Source organism: Puma concolor, chromosome B4 (genome assembly GCF_028749965.1).
Source record: "Puma concolor isolate L17-30 chromosome B4, mPumCon1.1.hap2, whole genome shotgun sequence".
Taxonomy (NCBI): domain Eukaryota; kingdom Metazoa; phylum Chordata; class Mammalia; order Carnivora; family Felidae; genus Puma; species Puma concolor.
The window spans coordinates 101,422,962-101,442,351 of NC_141673.1; the positions used below are offsets into that span (position 1 = coordinate 101,422,962).

Genomic DNA, 19,390 nt, shown 5'->3' on the forward strand with positions numbered 1-19,390 from the left:
GAGCGTGAGCAGGGGAGGGGCAGAGGGAGGGAGAGAGGGAGAATCCCAAGCAGGCTCCTCGCTGTCAGCACAGAGCCTGATGTGGGCCTCAAACTCACGAAATGTGAGATCACCACCTGAGCTGAAATCAGGAGTCGACTGACTGAGCCACCCAGGCGCCTGAGGGGTGACCTTTCTGAGAAGCACGTGACCGTGAAACTACTCTGCTCAAAACTCTTCAGTTGTTCCCCATTGCCCTTAGGATAAAGTCTACACCCTAGCCTGGCATTCAGGGTCTTTTATAACCCCATTCCTTCTCAACATAACCTTCCTGTAGAGATGCACCATAGGCAGGTTGTAGTCAACTATGTGTGTATGCTCCCCCAGCCACCTGGTGAGCACCTTCTCCACCTGACATGTCTCAGGCCTTCTCTGTGAGGCTTGGGCTTCTGCCTCCACCCTACTCTGCCCACAAGCTGTCTGGTACCCAACCTTCATCCCTGCACCTATAATGCTTTATTACTTGAGTTAGACCTGCATCTTTTTGGAACAGAAGTGGGGCAGAAGCCAGACATCCCAGGCCTGTACACTTTATTGCAGGTGCTTTAGGAGAGAAATAAAGAAGGTAGAAAAGGGAGACATCATGAAGGAGACAAGGGACAGGATCTTAGTGGTGCCAGAGCCATAGTCACAGGGCTGAGTGCTCTCTGCCACCCAGATCTGGATAAAGGTAGTCGCTCTGGGGGGAGGAATTCTAGGGCCTGGGGCCTCAGACTGGAAGCCTGTTAGGCTTAGCCAAGGGCTGGGGAGGGGTCAGTTGTCCTTGCTTATTAAGGGAGAAGCTGCAGGACCGTGGAGAGGGGAGACCATGGGAGGAGATGGGGCAGTTCTTTGCCCCTGTGTCCCTGATAATGCCTCCCAAAGGCAGACTCCCCATTTTTCCCCACCGCCCTCAAGGGACAAAGCTGGGTGGGAATGGCAGCTACGGTATAGAAGAGAAAACTTAAAGAAACCTTAGAAAAAAATTGGGCAGGGGAGGGGCAGCTGTGTCTTCGTGGCCTTTTACCTCCCCTCCTCCAGCCTCCTTAGTTCCAGACTTTGAGGAAGCTGTCCCAGGAGCCAGTGGCCACAGCCATCCCGTCAGCTGTGACCCCCAGGCAGCTGACCCTGTTGTCGTGGCCAGAGAGGACGCCTGAGAAAGAGGGAGAGGAGTCAGCCTGCTTTGGCAGACAGTTCACGTGCACATGTAGGAATTCTAGGTTAGACTGGCCATGGACTCTGAGCCCCTGGTGGGGACTGAAAGAGGATTAGCCCTAAGGGGCAGGATTTCTCTCGAGGCCAATGTCTGTGGAGGGTGGGCGGGGTGCAGGGCGGGGAGGGACAGGAGAAGGCTGGCAGTGTCAGTGTGCTGTGGAAAAAGCCAGGGGCACCTTGATGGGCCCTAGAAAATGGGGAGGTAGCTCTTTAGTCTCATTACTATGTTTCCAAATAAAGAGACTGAGGCCCAGAGAGAAGTGACTTGCCCGAGGGCCCTGAGAGCCTAAGGGACAGAATTCAGATTTGGATCCTGACCCTCTGGCCAGTGTTGTTTTCATTCAGCACGTGGCCTCTCCCAAGAGAAGAAGCCACCCCATCTGATTCAACTTCAGACCAGGGTGGTCCTAGATAAAGCCCCTAGGTTGGGGTCAGGGCCCTCAGGTCACTCTAGACCTCCTTGATGGGGCTTCTTGCAGTTTCCTGAGATTGCCCTTTCCTTCAGTGGATGCCCCTGAAACTGCAGAGGCCCTGGAAATCAAGAAGTGACTGGACATTCAAGGTCCACAGGTCTGGGGTGACACAGAAGCTCCTTTCACGGGAAGCAGCTATCTCATTAGGTGGTGGAGAAGGGCCACTAGAGAAGATGGCCCTAGATTGGGAGCCAAGGGGGACTAGATTCTAGGGATAGAGCTCAGAGTCATCCAGGAATTAGGGAACAGTGGTGAGAGGGTCCCAAGGAAGGAAGCTAGTAGGAAGGTCCTTCCAGCTGAGGTGGCAGAAGTGTGTGTGGGGGGGGGGGGGGGCGGGGGCAGCCCTTACCCACACGCTCGCCCTTCATGGAGTCCCAGATGTTGCAGTTGAAGTCATCATAGCCTGCGAAGAGCAGGCGGCCGCTGAGGGAGAAGGCCACGGATGTGATGCCACAGATGATGCTCTCGTGGGAGTAGGCAGTCAGCTCCTGATCTGCCCGCAGGTCAAACAGGCGGCAGGAGGCGTCGTCTGAGCCTGTGCAGATGGCCTCTCCGTTGGGGAAGAACTGAGGGTACAGGTGGCAAGGGGGTCAGGACTCAGACCTGGGCAGCCCGCTACCTCTCCTGCTCTCTCCCTGGCTCCTGCCCTGGTGCCTCCAGAACAGCCTCTCTGCCTATCCGTCCCCCAGCGCTCTTCACCGCTGACATTTATCCCACGCCAGCCACATGCCAGCGGCTCCCCTACACCCTTCACCTGTCCCTCACTACAGAGCGGCAGGCAGGCTTTATTTCCACATTGCAGGCGAGAGCCTGAGGCTGAGGGAGGGCGGGCAGCTTGCCCAGGGTCACATGGCTAGAAGGGCGGCGGCTGTCCCAGACTCCAGACTCCAGGCTGGATCAGAGCGTGGAAGTACGGGGCCAAGTGCAAATGCATGACCTGAATCTCATCACGATGAAATGTCAGATAAACTCAAATGGACGGAAAGCCTAAAGAAAACTGGTTTGTACTCTTCAAAAATGTCAACGTCACGAAAGACAAAAGTAGAAAAAAGGTTCCAGTTTAAAGGTAACTGAAAAGATATGGCAAGGAAATGCAATACACGTCCCTGGACAGAAACAAAACAAAGCCAAACCGTTGCTATTATTTTTGAGATAACTGGTGAAATTTGAATATAGACAATAGACTATATCGTGTCAATGTTAAATCTGATTTTAAGAATTATACTGTGGCTACAGAAGAAAATGGCCTTGTTTTTAGGAAACATGCACTGAAGTATTTAAGGGGTAAAGAGTCATGATAATCTGCAACTTGCTCTCAAAAGACCGAGGGGAAAAAACTAATAAAATGTATCTGTAGCCACATCTAGGTGTGTCTGTCTGTCTTTCCATGCTTCCCTCCCTCCCTCTACGGAGAGAGAATGATACAGCAAATGTGGTAAAATGTTAGCAGTGAATCCTGGTGAAGGGTAGATGGGAACTTTTTTGGTTACTCTGGAAACTTTTCTGTAAGGTGAACTTATGCCAAAGAGGAAAGTTAAAAAAGAAAGGGGTAGAGAGCTTGGGCCGGGATGAAGGATGCATGTGCTGGGTGTGGTGAGGGGTTCCCGGGAGCTGGGGTGCAGAGCGGGGCTCACGCAGATGGCGTTGATGTCCGACTCATGGCCAGTGAATGTCTGCCGACAGGTTCCCTCCCGCACGTCCCAGAGCTTGGCGCTGGCGTCACAGGCCCCCGAAATGAAGAGTTTGAAGTCAGGAGAGACGGCCAGACTCATGCAGTCCCCTGTGTGTCCCACAAACACAGTCTTCTGCTGCCCAGTCTCAATGTCCCACAGAGCACTGCCGGAGGAGAGGAAGCTGTCACACTGTCACAGAAAGGCCAGGACAGAGCTGCACCCCAAGCCCCGGCACCCACGGTGTTCTGTCCTCACCAAGTGGTGTCCCCGGAGCTGGTCACAATGTTGTTGTCGTCCAGGAAGCGGCAGCAAGATAGATAACCTGGGGGTGGTCAAGACAGCGCCCTGGCTGCAGGCCCACAGCACCCTGGTGCTGGGGCTTCCCTGGGCTTCTCGCAACAGGGACTGGAAGAGAGGGTTTCCCACTTACCTGTGTGAGCAGACAGCTCCCGGCTGACCTTGACATTGCCCTCACGGGATTTGAGGCTGTAGATGGAGCACATGTTGTCCAGCCCCCCACATGCCACAAAGTTCCCTGATGGGGCATAGGCACAGGTCATAACCCAGGAGGAGCGCAGGGGGATGGCATGCACCTGTGGGAGGGTGGACAGAGGCAGGACCTGAGCAGAGCTCCCAGGTGGGGAGGGCAGGGGAGGGTAGGCACAACGAATGCCCCAAAGGAAGGACAGGGGGATGGAGGGGTGGGGGGCAGCTACCTTATTGGTGGTATAGGTGTCCCACACAATCAGCTTCCCGTCTTGCGAGGCACTTACGAGCAGCCTGGGCAGAGAGCACCCCATGTCACCCAAGCCTCTCCTTCCTGCCTCCCCACCCCCGACCTCTGGGTGCCTCTCAAGTCTCACTTGGAGTCGGTAGCCCAGTGCATGGCATAGATCTTGGCCAGGTGTCCCCTTAATGTCCGCCTTGTCCGCATCTGGACTCTCCCCACGACCTCTAGGCCAGACACCAGCTGTAGAAAAGGGGGCACTAGAAATCAGGGTGAGTAGAACACCTACCTAGATGTCAGTGTCGCAACCACTGATCTGCACAAGTTTCTGTTCTGTGCCAGGCTCTGGGTCAGGCCTCCAGCCTTAGAGAAATAAGTCTCTGCTTTGGAGTGGCTTCAATTGATGTGGGAGAGACCATGCATGGCTAGCGGCACGTCACTAGGTGTTTGACAAGCACCTCTCCAGTGCGGGATGGGGGAGGAGGAGACAAGAGAGAATGATTTCTGTCATGTAAATAGTCCCACCTTGACCAGTTTCAAGCTGCCAGTGTGAAGTCACCAAACACGGACTTGGGAAGAGATGCACACATTCGCGGTCCCAAGCCACTGGGAGCTGGGTCCCATACAACACCTGCAGCATGGTTATCTCTTTCCCTGGGCACCCAGGGCAGCCCCATGACCCTGAAATTTGTGGTCCTATGTCTCTTAAATTCTATCCAGCTTCTAGACTTCGGCTCAGGCTCGAGTCAGTGGCCTTGACCTGTCATTTACTTGCTTTGGTATCTTGGGCAAGTTACTCGCCCTCTCTGATCCTGTTTCCTCATCTGCAAAATGAGGTTTGTAGCATCAACTCATGGTGTCGTCGTGAAAATTAAACGCAGTTACGTATCTAAGCAACTTAGCCCAGTGTTTGGCTCGCGGCAAGTGTTCAGTAAATGTTCCCTCTTACTATTAACATATTTAACCCAATATAAGGTGCCACCAACTCCAAGAAGCACCAGGCCTCTAGGTATCACTGAGAAAGAAAACATGTTGCCCATTATAAATGTAAGGCATCATCTATTTTTGGATGCATCTTGATCTCAGAGATGTCACAATGTGAAAAGATGTGCCCTTCGAATTGGTGAAGGACACGATTAGAAAACTAGTAACTGGTCTATAAGGGCTTTGTGATTTGCAAAGCACCGTCCCTCTCCTCATCCTCACCACCCTGTGAGAGCATGTGATCATTCTTGTGTTATGGGTGAGGACAGGGACATCATCTGCATTCTTAGCTTCCAGTAAGGGGCTGGCCCACAGCAGATCTCACTAAATGTTTGTTGAATGAATTAATCAATGTGGTTCCTCATTCTAGGGACACGCTGTACTAAAGCTTGGGCACCAGGGAGCTTCCCTCCCCTCCCCTGCCGTGCCCTCCGGCCCTGCCTTAGGGGGTAGGACAGGAGGTCTCACCTCTGCCAGAGTAATGTCAGCACAGGCTTTCCGGGCATCCTGGGAAGGGGGCGGGTGGAGAAGCAGACATCAGGGGAGCATCAACACAAGGTGAGGGTAGTGGGTGCATGGGCCTCTGAGGTAGGTGGGCTTCGGGGCTCTAGGGTTTGGGGGACATCTCAAATTTGAGATCCACGTTCAGAAAGTCTCTGGCCACTTCCAGGTCAGGGGTCTCTAAGGTGTCACTCAAGAGTAAATCCAGCCCCCTTCCCCCCCGCCCCCATCCACACTCCCTCGTGTCCCCAGTTCCATGTTTTCTGGGGTTCCCCTGTGGAAGGGCTCTGGGGTTACGGCAATCTGCTTCTTGAGCTGCTCCGCTTCCTGCCTCAGCTGCTCCATTTCCCCCATGGCTGACAGGCTGAGGGGTAGCTCCGGCTCCTGTCGGGAACAAGGGGTAAGCGTAGGGGGGGGTCCCCACCAGGCCACGTTTCTGTCCTCTCCCCCACACCTGACTCAGGGGCTGGAACCCACTACAAGAAATTGAGAGACGACTGGGTGGCCTGCACCACTGCCCCACCAGCCCCTTCACGTTTGGAGCCCTGCACAGCCAAGCCCAGCCCTGCCCGAGCCCTCCCTGCAGCCCCCAGCCCCAGACAGCCGAGCCAGGCCAGCCCCCTCTTACTTGGACTCTGACTGGACCTCTCCCAGGTTTCCAGGCGCTTCCTCACTCCCTCAGCTGCGACGCCAACCCGTCACCTGCCCCGGCTCTGCTGCCAGAGGAGCTCGCCTGGCCTGGCCCCAACTCGGGGGGGGGGGGGTCAGGGGGAGCACTGACAGAGAAGGGTAGGGCAACGACAACGACGACGTCAGGCCAATGAAATCAGCTGGCAACGGTGTGGGGAGAGGGCAGGAAGGGAGGTGTGCAGCTTCCAGAGAGACTTGGGCCCAGCCTGGGGCGGTGGGTAGGTGGGAACAGGGATGTGGGGCTATAGAGAGGAGCAGCCCCTCACAAGCCCTGGAGGGAAGAGGGGCTGAGGGGTGCTTCCTGGGCCAGTCTCCCTGTAGGCAGAGATAAGAGCATCAGGCCCCGTGGGATTAGAGCAAAGCTGTGAGGATTAAAGTTTGGGGTTTGGGAGGGGGGCAGAAGAGCAGAAGCAACCACAGCTCTAGCCCCCCCACCCCCCACCCCGCCAGGCCCTTGCCCCCACCAACGCTGATGATCGTGGCAGTCAGGGCCTGCCTAGCAACCAGTCCAGGAGCCAGAATAGGAGGGTGAGAGGTGGCTCATCGTCAATGCCCAAGATTTTGACTCTTAGTTCAGAGTTGTGGGGAAGGGGGGTAAGAGGGTTACGGTGAATATGGGGAGGGTGCAGGCAGGAGCTGAGATTAGAAGGGACTGATCTGGATAATCCTTCTTCTCAACAAACCCCAACCAGCTGCCCCTGGGTCTGATCCTGGGGGGTGGGGAAAGGCACAGGGGATCCAGAGAGGAAGATGGATGGGCCTGTCCCTGCTTTGAGTGGACCAAGGGTGGGAAGCGGGGAGCAACCCCGACCCCGCTCCCATCTGGGGTTTGGCCCACTCCTTGCCCCCATGACTCACGGAGTCCTGCTGGGGCTGTGAAGGCTGGAACCAGAGGGATCAGGCTGCCCTATGTCTCGGTCAAGCTCAGAGAGGGAAGACGGGGCTTAGAGTTGGAGGCCCAAGGAGCAGCTGTCAGGGGTTTAGGTCCATTTGCATGCGGGGAGCAGGTGGCCGAGATTTCCCTGACAAATCACAGGCTTTGAGTGGCCCCGCCTCTGGGAGGCCCAAAGACACCTGTCTCCTCCCAGGCCAGCCACAGCCACTCCCCTCTGCAGACACCAGAGAAACTGTGATACACTCCATCGGGCCCTGGCTGAGGGATCTTCAGCTCTTTATTACAGGCTGGGACAGGGCACTGGGGCTATCCTCCCTCTCATCCTCCACAATGGAAGCAGTCGGGTCCTATCCCTGCCATTTCTTTCCAGGGAGGCATAGTGTCCTCGGTCTGTCCTAGGGCTGGAGGTCCATCAGCCAGGCCTCGTGAGCTCTAGGCTCGTCTGTGCACTGTCCTCTGAGTCCAGGGCTGGACAGCCCTCGTGATCCCCAAGGGAGTAGGGGTGCAGGGACAGAGAGCTCGCTGTTCTGCTCTCATCACATGGGGGCTTCTCGTGGGTCCTGGCATCAAGGTGGCCCTTCACAAGTCAAGTGGCCACCTCCCCACGGAGCTGGCTCAGTCCCTCACAGCTCCTCTCGGACCCGAGGTGGTTTCCCAACTCTGTCCTGGACCCGCTGAAGCCTGCGGCTGGGGGGTTCTGGGGAAGGGTCTCTGCTTGGCGTTTCTTCCTCTTCCTCCTCCTCCTCCTCTTCCTCCTCTGGCTCCTTCAGTAGCTCTTTGGCTTCTGTCCACTCCTAGGGAGTGGGGAGGAGAGTCTGGCCCAATCCCCTGCATCGCCTTGCCCCAAGGACCCTCCCTGGGGCATCTCAGCCCCTGCCCCTCATCCTTCACACACCAGGAGGGCCATCCCTTCCTGCTCCCGCTCCTCCTCACCTGCTCCCTGTGCTCAGGTGCCCAGGTGTGCCACAGTGCCAGGGCGCAGCGCCGTCCCCGCGTCACAGCCCACACACCGTGGGGATTCTCCCCACCGGAGCTGAAGGCCACGAGGCGTCCACAGCGAGGACGAACCTGAGCCTGGGGGGTGAGGGCAGGTTCAGCTCCAGGGATAGGTGCTCTCAGAGAACTTGGCCCCGACTGCCTAGAGCAGGATGGGGGCAGGGGCACAAAATGTTCAGCTCTCCTACCCATCACTTCCCATTCCTGAATTCAGGGCCTATCTTGGGGGAAATGAGAAATCGGCCTCAACCTGAGGAGCACAAGTGCCAGACCAAGGCTAGAGGAGTTGGGAGCTAAAGAAAAGGGGCCTCCATGGAGGGCCTCCTGCCAGGCCCTTCCCAACCCCTGCCCAACCCTTTGGACCCAGGGTGATGCAATCTGAGGGTGCAAATGCAGTACCAGACTCTGGGTACTGGGGATAAGGATCTTGGGGACATTTTTCCACCTCAAGGAGGCCTTGGATTATCAGTAGCTGGCATTAGCGGAGAAGAAGCTAAGTGGGTAAAATGGAGGAATAAATGATGAAAACTCACTGCCCCTCTCCTTCTGCCCAATTCTAGCCCCTGGTTTATGCCTGGAATAGGGTTGGGGGTCCTGTGCTTTACCCACTCTACCTAAAGAGGTGAGGCAAACACTGAAGGCAGGGTGTGGAGGGGCCACTCGAGATCCCCTGAGGAGGGGTAATCAACCTCTAAGAGAGCCCCTGAACACAGACCAGTGGTGGAAAGGGCTGGGGAGGCCAGGAAAGGAAAGGGTTAAGGTGACCCCAGGCCATTTCCCTGCATTTGCCTCTGGGAACCTTCTGTTTTGAATCCTGAGTCCACAGCTGGGCTCCCTGTGACACCCCCACACCCCCTACCCTGCTTACTGTGACCGTGAGGGCGTTAGGCTCTGTGAAGAACAGGTCCCCACCATGGAAGTCATCATTGAGGTAGAGGAGCCCACTGGAAAGGGAAGGAGACAGCAGGCAGTGAGACCCCCAACCCAGGCCCGCCTGCCTGACCCCTGGGGGTGGGGGGCGCCCACCTATAGTCACGATAGGTGTAGGCCGGGGGCTCCCTCCAGCACTCCCCAGTGTCGGGGTCCAGCACGCAATTGTCTGCGTGCACCGGGTGACTCAGGTCCATGCGCTGCTCTTGCTCTCCTGGGAAGCAAAGGGGCCTGGTGAACACCCCCGGGGCCCATCCACTGCCATCCACACCCACCCTGAGGCTTCGGGGGATCACTGCCGGGCCGAGCAGCCAGGCCCTCACCGGGGCAGGGGAGTCAGAAAACCCACAGAGTGCGGGGGCTGCTGAGGGTGTACAGTGCCCAACAGGGGCTCGAGGTTGGGGAGGAACAGCTGGGGTTCCTGGTGATTACCTTCTATGGCACTCCGGCACACCAGGTGGGTGAAGGAAAGATGCAGGGGCCGCTCCGGGGAAAAGTAGGCCTGTGTCAACGTCCGGACGCGCTCGCTCACCTCCAGAAGCAGCTTAGCCCCCTGACTGCCCACGGCCCCGGCCCGGGCCAGCTGCAAGCGGAGAAAGGAAGGGTGGGAAAGGAGGGGACCATGGAAGGACAGCCCAGACCCAGCCCCTGCCCTACTTCCATTGCTCTCCACCCACGGGTTTGGAGTCTCAGCAACCGGCTCTGTCCATCAGCCCAAACTGCCCCTTCCATTGGCTCTGTGACCATAACCCAGGTCCCTACGTCTCAGAACGCCTGCCCCACCCCCAACTCTAGGCAGAGGACTCGGGTACTCTCGGTCTCCGGAGAGCCCTTCCACAGGAGAGGCCCAGGCCCGGGTTCCCAGCCTCCTGCGTACCCTCTTCTCCGGTTCTGGGCTTCAGACCAGGGCAGGGGGGCTTCCTCTCACCTGTGCAGCCTTGAGCACTGTGAGCCCCTCAAAGCGTTCATGGGGGGTGTGAGGGGAGCGGCGGCCACGATAGCCAGACCTGGCTCCAGCCTCAGCAGCATCCTGTGGAGGGAGAGAGTCGGCTGTGGAGTCATACTCCCTGGGTCCCAGGCTATCTCCCACCTCACTGCCCACAGGGATACAAGACCTTCCTCCAATCCTCCCGCTTCCTGCAAGAAGCTAGAAGCCCCCAAGTTTCTCTGGTGGCCCCCCTCCCTGAGCTGCTGCCCTTCACGCAGAATGACTATCTTCATGTCTGTATTGTCACTCTCTGGTAAAGATATGGAATCCCACTCACCAGGGCTTCTATGCCCAGAACGCTGGAGAGCTTCCTACAGTGGGGAAGGGGCCTCTGAGAGGCTAAGGGCTGTTGGAGAAGCGGGGCAGGAAGGGCTTGAGCATTCACTCCTGATGAGCTAATAATACAGGGGTCTCTCCAGAAACAAGGCCCTAGCAGGAGGTTTGATAGTCAGGCAAGGTCCCAACCAGCTCAAGGTGGGGAGACAGCAGGTCTCTGACCTTTTCCCACCTGACACACTCTTGGAGAACGTGAGGACCCTTGATGCTGAGTCCCAATTACCCAACCACCTATGCGAGTCTCATTACCTGGGGGTCTCCCGGTATTTGGATGTCCTTTTCCTGACACCTATTCTTTTGGTTGCTTTTTGAAACCACTACCTGTAACCCTGCATATAAACTCCATAGTCACCCAAGCCATCTAACCTTCTCTCTTTGTATTTATTCATTCAACAAATTTGTACTGAGTGCTTACTATATGTCAGGCACTGTTCTAGGCACTGAGTACACAACTGTGAACATGAAAAGGTCCCTGCTCTCATGCAGTTCATATGTTGAGATAATAAATGAATAAACAAGCCAGATCAATTCAGATGGTGACAAGTGGTATAAAGAAAAAAACGGAGGCATCTATGTGGCCCAGTTGGTTAAGCGTCAGCTTTGGCTCAGGTCACAATCTCATAGTTTGTGAGTTCAAGCCCTGTGTTGGGCTCTGTGCTGACAACTCAGAGCCTGAAGTCTGCTTCCGATTCTGTGACTCTCTCTCTCTCTGCCCCTCCTGTGTGCATGCTCTGTCTCTCTCTCCCTCAAAAATAAAATAAACATTAAAAAATTAAAAAAAAAAAAAAAAAGAAAGAAAGAAAGAAAAGAAAATTAAAATGGGGTTTCAACCTTGAGAGTACCCAGGCAGTGGTTAGGGGACAGCTAATTGATGAGGTGACATCCAAATTGAAAGCAAATGGTATGGGGCGCCTGGGTGGCTCAGTCAGTTGAGTGTCCGACTTCAGCTCAGGTCGCGATCTCACGGTTCGTGAGTTCGAGCCCCGCGTCAGGCTCTGGGCTGATGGCTCAGAGCCTGGAGCCTGCTTCCGATTCTGTGTCTCCCTCTCTCTCTGCCCCTCCTCCATTCATGCTCTGTCTCTCTCTGTCTCAAAAATAAATAAACATTAAAAAAAAATTAAAAAAAAAAAAAGCAAATGGTATGAAGGAGCCACTTCAACATGTGAGAGAGAAAATGTTCCAGGCTGCAGAAATAGTAAGTGCAAAGGTCCTGAGGCCTGAATGAATATAGTGTGATGAAGGAACAGAAAGAAAGTCCGATACTTGGGAGTTATCCCTGACTCTATCCTTTAGTCCTGAACTTCTCTATCTTTGACTTTCTAAATATTTTCTCATCTGTCCCCTCTCTCCATTTCCTTGCAATGAATATCTAACCTAAGGCAGTGGCATGCTTGCATCACCCCAGAAGCCTCTCCCCTTACTTTCCTTGCCCACTGCATTCTCCACAGTGCCACTAGAGGGATCTACCAATTCTGCAGGATGGTGACTCAGGACCCTGCTCCTGCTGAGGGATGGGAACGTAAAAGTCAACCCCTCCTTAAATTCTCCAACAAGCTGTCCACCACCTACAAACTCCCTGGTAGGGTACAGGAGGCCCTTCGCCATCTCTTCTGTACCTCCACCTTTGGGTTCTCTCCCCTGGACCTCTTCTGGATGATCCACAGCCTGATGATAATAGCGATAATAGATAATAGATAGATAATAGATAATGGCTAACCCTAAGCACTTTTTATATTCTTCTAACACCTTTACCATGTACTACCTCACAACAACCCTAAAAGAACCACTGCCTTTATCCCTGTTTTACAGCTCAAGAAACTAGGCTCAGAGACATTAAAATACACCGCGTGAGCTCACCCAGGTAATCACTGTCCCATGCTCTTAACTCCCGCGCTCTACTGCACTTGCCAGAGTACCCCCTGTCCTTCTCCCTTCCAGCCTGGCTTTCTTCCCCTTCTCTGCTTGTTAACTCATCCTTAAGACTGAGCTCAAACGCCAGCCCACCTCCCTCCGCCCAGTAAGCCTTCTGTGACTTTGCATTTTGGTGCTTCTGTTTGGATGGGTACATGTAGCAAACTTACCCCTTGCTCTAATTATGTGTCTCTGTGTCTGATTCTTTCTCTATGCAGTGAGGTCCTGAAGGCAGGTCCACGTTCATCTACCTCCCCCTGTAACCCAGTAGTTCTGAGCGCACAGCAGATACTCAGTGAGTGTGTGTGGAAGGCACACTGAGACTCAACCTGGTGAATATGGATCATTCAACCCAAACGAGCAGGGGATACAATGGATGGAAGAAGACGCCTGTGCGTCTGCTAAGCTATCAGCCAAGCCAATAATTAAACTCTCGGCTAATCAAGGAATCCTCGCCCGCACACTCACCCTTTTTTGTCCCTTCATGGTTTTTGTTTTGTTCTTCCTATCAATTTCTAGCAAAATTCCTTTGTAAAGAGTGTCCACCCACCCCACCTCAGCTAAGAGGAAGGGAACTTGTCCACAGCGGCGAGGTAGTGGCAGGCGCAGGGCCCCTGGAGAACCAGAGATGGCAGAACAGGGGGCAGGCTGGGTGTGCTGAGCCTGAGGTCCCTAACTAGCCAACAGTGCCTACTCACAGGTCTTCTTACCTTGGCCAGCTGCAGCAGCAGCCCACACTCAGCTGGGGTGAGCAGCCCATCCAACACGGCCCGTTCTGACCCATTCAGCTGTCTTGCATCCTGGGTCAGGGTGACTCCCTCCAGGAGGAGGACATCTGCAGGGGAAGGAACAGGACAGAGAGCGTTAAACGCCCCCTGGGGGCAGACCCAGCAGTAGCTGGCGGCCCCCGGCCCTCTCCGCTCCTGCTTCCTGCTCTCCTGGGAACTTACCCTTCCAGTGGGTCAAGGGCTTTGGCTGTGGCGGCTCATGGTCCCAAGGCCTCTTCTCTTGATCCTCTCTCAGGGGTGAGAGACATACTCAGTGGATGCACAGGCCAATCCAGACCTTCCAGGACCCCTCCCTCACCTTCCAGCTCAGGCCAGGCCACTCCCACCACAGGGCATCTCCTACCTGAGCTTTTCTCTAAGTGCCTCTGGGATGACAGCTGCTGGGGTCCAGGAATCCTGGGACAGTTAGGAAAAGCACCATCACCCACCACATCCAGCCTGAACCCCTGACATTAGACTCTGAACTTTCAGAGAGGAAGGTAGAGGTGAGAAAAACCCCAGACTCATTGTCAGGAGCCCTGGGTGCTGGGCCAAACTCTGTAACAACAATAACTGCTTACATAGAACTATTTGTCAGGTGCTGTTCTAACAACTTTATACACAAAAGTGGACTATATGAAACTTTATTGTTTAACGTCCACAATAGTCTTATGAAACACCTTTTATTAAAAAAAATTATTTTAACATTTATTCGTTTTTGAGAGAGCGAGCGAGAGAGAGAAAACGTGAACAGGGGAGGGGCAGAGAGAGAGGGAGACACAGAATCCGAAGCAGGCTCCAGGCTCTAAGCTCTCAGCAGAGCCCGACATAGGGCCCGAACTCACAAACCGTGAGATCATGACCCAAGCCAAAGTCAGATGCTCAACCGACTGAGCCACCCTGGTGCTCCAATCTTATGACACACCTTGTCTTAATGTGCCCATTTTACAGTTGAAGACTCTAAGGAGTGTCTAGGTGGCTCAGCCAGTCAAGTGTCCCGACTCCTGATTTCAGCTCAGGTCATGATCTCACGGTTCTTGAGTTTGAGCCCCACATTGGGCTCTGCACTGACAGTGTGGAGCCTGTTTGGGATTCTCTCTGCCCCTCCCCTGCTCATGGGCTCTCTTTCTCTCTCTCTCTCTCTCTGTCTGTCTCTCTGTCTCTCTCAAAATAAATAATAAAACTTAAAAAAAAAAAAAAAAGACAGGGGCACCTGGGTGGCTCAGTCAGTTGAGTGTCCAACTTCAGCTCAGGCCACGATCTTGAGGTTCGTGGGTTTGAGCCCTGAGTCGGGCTCTGTGCTGACAGCTCAGAGCCTGGAGCTTGCTTCAGATTCTGTGTCTCCCTCTCTCTCTGCCCCTCCCCTGCTCATGCTCTGTGTCTGTCTCTCTGTCTCTCTCTCAAAAATAAACAAACATTAAAAAAAAAAAAAAGACTCTAAGACACAGAGAGGTAGAGTAACATGCCCAAGATCACATAGCTAGTCGGTGACAGAGTTGAGACTCAAACTAGCTTTAGAGGGGCACCTAGTGGCTCAGTCAGTAAAGCATGTGACTCTTGATCTTGGGGTCATGAGGTCCAGCCCCATGTTGGGTGTGGAGCCTTCTTAAAATCCATCCATCCATCCCTCCATACATACTAAACTAGCTTTAGAGGCTATGCTTTGAACCAGAGGATCTCAAACAAGGAGATTTTGCCCCACAGGGGACATTTGGCAATGTCTGGAAACATTTTTGATGGTCATGACTCAGAGAGTGCTATTGACATCTATTGGGTAGAGGCCAGGGGAGCTGCTGAACATTCTACAATGCCTAGGAAAGCCCCCTTCTGCTCCTCTACAAAGAATTATCAAGTCAAAAAAGTCAATGGTGCCAAGAAGGTTGAGAAAACCTGCTTTATGCTATCATCCTAGCAATGAACAAAACTCTGCCCTTTCATTTCCTCGTATGACTACAATAAAAAGAATAGTATTGAAAGCAGCAACAACAGAACTTTCTCTAATTTCTAGCTAGTGCTATGGTTTCAAGAGTCCCATGAGACAGGTGTGATGTTCCCATTTTACAGGTAAGGAAATTGAGGCTGAGGCGAGTGAGGCTCCAGAGCTTGTGTATGGCAGAGAAGAGACCAACACCTAGGCCTGCATGACCCCAAAGGTGCCCTCTACTACAGGTACCTGCCTCTGTCCCTGAAAATCTGGGAATGCAGACTCCTCTCCAAGCCTCCCAGGGAGGGTGGGAAACAAATGGAGGGCATCACTGTTCTCCTCCTCCTGGGGGCGCACTGAAGGGTAGGATGGAGAGAAGGGGAGATACTCACAGGATCCTTGAAGCTGGTCCCCAGGTGCTCCATGGCGTAGTAGAGCTGTCTCTTCTCCCCCAAGGATCGAAGGATGAATTGCCGGATGTCCTGAGGCAGGGTGGGAAGCAGGGAGAAGGGGGTGAGACAAGGAGAGTGGGGCAGGGAAGTTAAGGCTGGAGGATGGTGGGGGAGGAGTGTGTGTGTGTGCGCGCATCTGTGTGCACGCACAGGAGGACACATAAGGCAGGGGCAAGGAGTGGTGAAGTTCAAGGAAGGGGGATGGCTGGCACATGGACTCGGGAAGGAGAGTCTGAAGTGGGGGGCAGGGAGTGGAGACAAGTCCGATGAGGATCTGGGGTTGCCTGTAGTGGACCAGATGGGGAGACAGAGTCCGGGTGACTCCGCAGGTATATTTGATTTCGGGTTACCTCACAGAGTAAGGATGGAGCAGGGGGTTACCTCTCTTGGCCCGAGGCCAGGTCTCGGCTCTCCCAGCTGGGCCTGATACTGGTTCAGAGCCTTCTTGGCAGCCTCATCTTCCGGGTAGAAGAGCAGGACACTCAGGACATTTTCCATAGCCTGGGACAGATTCCCCACTGGAGACAGAGCAAGAGGGTGGGGGTGGGGCCCAGAGACTGAGAAGGGCAGTGATCCCTGGGCAGAGGCAGAGAAGACGGGGAGACAGAGGCCGAGCCAAAGAAGGTGGTCTCCCAATGCCAAACAACTCCAGAGCCCCCATTCCCCCTGGCAGGCACACTCATCCATTGCTTCTTTCCAAAGCTTACTCAAACATACCTGTGCTGTACAGGCAGAGTTCAAAGGGGAGGAAGAGAGGAGAGATTAAAGGAAGGTGAGAAGCAGCAAGGGCAGAAGGAGCCCTGTGACCCATCTCCCGAGCTTTCCACAACGGCGCCAAAGGAGAGCAAACGAGAGTTCTCCTGAAGTGATGGTCCCCACGGAGCCCTGACCGACTAGAGATCCAGAGACAGATGGGAGGGATGCAGACATGGGGCTCAGGATACCATCAGAGGCAAAGCTTCACTTCCCCTGTTTCCAACCCCAGTCACCCTTCCCCAACTGACCCTGAGCATGGGCCTCGTGCAGCCGCCTCAGCTGGCTGGGAAGGAAGTCAGGGACAGGGAAGCTGCGGCCAGGACGTGTGGCTGTGTCCCCCACACAGCGCTGCCGGCACTGTAGGACCCGAATCCAGTGCCCTGCAGAGGACACAGGTGAACCATTCAGCTTGTGATGCCTCTCTCCGTGGCACCACAAACCCCCAGCTCCTTACCTGCAATGGTCTCATAGAGGCCCCCCTGGCCTCCAGTCCCTTCCTCCTCTTCTTCCTCCCTTTGCTGCTCCTCAGGCCCCTCGCAGCCAGCCCGGCAGCTCTCCACCTGGGCCAGGCTCTCCTGCAGGGCCTCCTCTAGCCGGGGCAGTGCCAGTCCTGCTTCCTGACGCCCCAGTAGCTCCAGGCCATCGTCATAGGCTGCCTGTCGGGGAGGGGGGTGGGCGGTCACCCGAGATCCTGGGGGCAGGGTGCCAAACAAGATTGGGGGGTAGAAAGAAGGGGCGGGGCGTTGGTCTCATTTGGGGCATGGACTCCTGACCCCACTTCACCTTGGGGAATATAGGGTGGGTCTCAGGATCGGAATGGTAGAACACGGGACTTGAGTGATCCTCAGGAAGAAAGCTAAGTCCCAGAGAGGGACTCTCCATCCAGGGTTACTGAGGACACGCATCTCCTGACACCTGAGCTACACAGGTCAGAGCCCAGTGAGCCCCATGGACCCAGCCAGTCAAAGGGTCTCACCCAGTATGGGGGAGTCTCCAGGTCCCGGAAGCTCTGGGGCCGCACCCTAGACATACGTCTGTACTTGGCCATGTCCTCCCGCATCTGGAGGTGTGTTGGGTTTGCTACAAAGAAGGTGTGTGCTGCGGCGGCTGCCAGGTCCAGCTTCTTCAGCTGAGAAGTGGGAAGGATGAGGAAGTTAGTGCCCTCAGGTATTGGGGTCAGACCTCTCTCTCTGCCCCCTCACTGGCCTTCCCATTCCACCCGCACAGCAGGAACTGCCCCGAGACCATCTGGAAGACTTGTCCATCTCTCAACCTCCAGACCCCCTAGAAACCAGTATTCTGGGGAAGTTCAGGAGTCCGGTTGCTAAGGAAAGAGGGGTTTCAAGACTTTGGAGCGGGTGCGATATGGACAGAGGGACCTCAGGGCCTCAGTTTGGGAGATAAGGTGCAAGTGATGGCTAAGTGCGGTAGGGAAGTGGGGGAGACCTGAGCGGCCAGTAAAACCCGCAGGTCTCTAGGACCCTGAGCTGAGGTGTGTGGGACCAGCGCCCCCCTCTCCCCAGCCACGTAGGCATTAGCTACTGAACTAGTAGCTGCGGCCCGCCCCCCAGACGTCCGGCCTCACCGCTCCTCAGCTTTACCCCTGCCAGGCAAAGGCTCACACTCAACGCACCGCCCCCCCCGCCCCCCCGCCCCCCCGCCCCCCCGCCAATACTTCCAGTCCAACCGTGGGGTTTCCCCCCATCCCCTCCGCTTCGCTCCTAGGAAGAGGCTGCTATCACCCCACGTAGGTCTCAGGAAGACCTAACATTTCAGGCCCCTTCCCTCCGTCTCCGATCTATTTCCACCCTGTCTCAGGAACCCACCCAGCCCCGCTCCAACTTTGCTCCCACTCTCCCTTAGGCTGTCCCTCGGCGACCGCAACAGGTACTTGACATGGTTTTCATGGGACCTGCTCAAAAGGAGAGGTCCGTTGACCGCCCTCCCCCCCCCCCCCCCAGCCCCACCCGGAGTCCCGGGCGCCGGCTTTCCGCCCTCTCCTGGCGAGCTCCAAGTAGCAGCGCAGCGCGGGTCGAGGCAGGACCCGGAAAGGGCCCGGGCGGCTCCCGCACCTGGTAGTAGGCCCTCTGCAGGTAGTTATAGGGCTCCCGGCGGCGGAAGGCGTCCCGGAGCGCGCTCCCCACGCGGAGCCGCGCCGCGCCCCCGGGGCCCAGCCTCTGCACCCCGCACTGGGTCAGGCACTCGGCCCGTCGGAGCGCGGCGCGAAGCAGCAGCCGCTCCCAGGCCCCCTGCGCCGGGCCGGGCCCGGAGTCCGGGGCGTCGAGCAGCACGGCGGGGAGTGCGGCCCCCGGTTCGGCCGCACAGCGCGCCCCGCAGTCCCGCCGCGCGCGGCCCAGGGCCGCCTGGCTCCGCAGCGCCTCCCGCAGCAGCGCCACGGCCGGCGCCCAAGCCCCGGCCGCGTAGGCGCGCAGCCCGTCCGCGTAGAGCAAGTCCGGGGCCTGGGGGGGCGCACCCGGGGACAGCCGGGCCAGGCCTGGGGGTTCGGGGGACCCCGGCGGAGGCAGCAGCAGCAGTAGCAACAGCAACCGGAGGAGCCGGAGCATGGTGCCGGAGGCGCCGGCCGGCTGCCGAAGCGGAATGCGGGAGCCCAGAGGGAGAGAGAGGATAGGGGGATGGGAGAGGGAGGGGAAAGGAAGGAGAGAGGGAGAGGAGGGAGGAGAGGAAGAGAGAAGGAATGAGCGGGGCCAAGGAGTGCTGATGGAGCCCAGATTCAACCCATATTGGCCACTATGAGAGCCAGAGAAGTCAGGAAGCCTGGCAGCGAGTGGAGAAAGCAGTCTTTAAGACGAAGGGTAGTGTGGGAGGCCGAGAAACAGGCGGGCCGTGAAGAGCAGATGGCAAAGGGCTGGAACTGGAGCAGGACCGGTGTTTGGAAAACAGCATGGGGAGCCTCTTAGGACCCTCGACTCCAACCCTGAGGCCCATGGGGTGAATGTAGCTACCGCAGCTGTGTTCCCCTCCACTCTGTGCCCCGCCCACCCCCGCCCACACACTGTTGAGTCCAGGACGAGGAGTGTGGAAGCCTCCCATACACCTACCCACACACACTTTTGGAAAAAGACCTTTAAAATGCAACATGGGATGCAGGCCTGTGATACCAAGTCAGGCCCAAATCCTTTCCTGCCCAGAAAGT

At 56.0% G+C, this 19,390-nt stretch overlaps 2 protein-coding genes across 2 annotated transcripts; both read right to left on the reverse strand.

The window, feature by feature from the left end:
- Positions 1-553: 553 nt before the first annotated feature.
- On the reverse strand, positions 554-6,717 carry GNB3 (G protein subunit beta 3). The gene is made up of 10 exons (XM_025930293.2): positions 6,220-6,717; positions 5,889-5,975; positions 5,559-5,597; positions 4,243-4,349; positions 4,096-4,159; positions 3,810-3,972; positions 3,635-3,701; positions 3,341-3,542; positions 2,056-2,272; positions 554-1,171 (listed from the first exon to the last, which is right to left on the reverse strand). Exons 2-10 carry the CDS (start codon positions 5,943-5,945, stop codon positions 1,065-1,067), a joined length of 1,023 nt encoding a protein of 340 aa, XP_025786078.1. The 5' UTR covers positions 5,946-5,975; positions 6,220-6,717; the 3' UTR covers positions 554-1,064.
- Positions 6,718-7,435: 718 nt separating this feature from the next.
- P3H3 (prolyl 3-hydroxylase 3) lies at positions 7,436-19,187 on the reverse strand. Its single transcript, XM_025930656.2, has 15 exons — positions 18,309-19,187; positions 17,213-17,365; positions 16,691-16,892; positions 16,485-16,616; positions 15,862-15,998; positions 15,421-15,510; positions 13,469-13,521; positions 13,288-13,355; positions 13,048-13,172; positions 10,031-10,132; positions 9,535-9,685; positions 9,199-9,316; positions 9,041-9,116; positions 8,110-8,250; positions 7,436-7,970 (listed from the first exon to the last, which is right to left on the reverse strand). The coding sequence occupies exons 1-15, from the start codon at positions 18,798-18,800 to the stop codon at positions 7,800-7,802; spliced, it is 2,211 nt and encodes a 736-aa protein (XP_025786441.1). The 5' UTR covers positions 18,801-19,187; the 3' UTR covers positions 7,436-7,799.
- Positions 19,188-19,390: the final 203 nt, after the last annotated feature.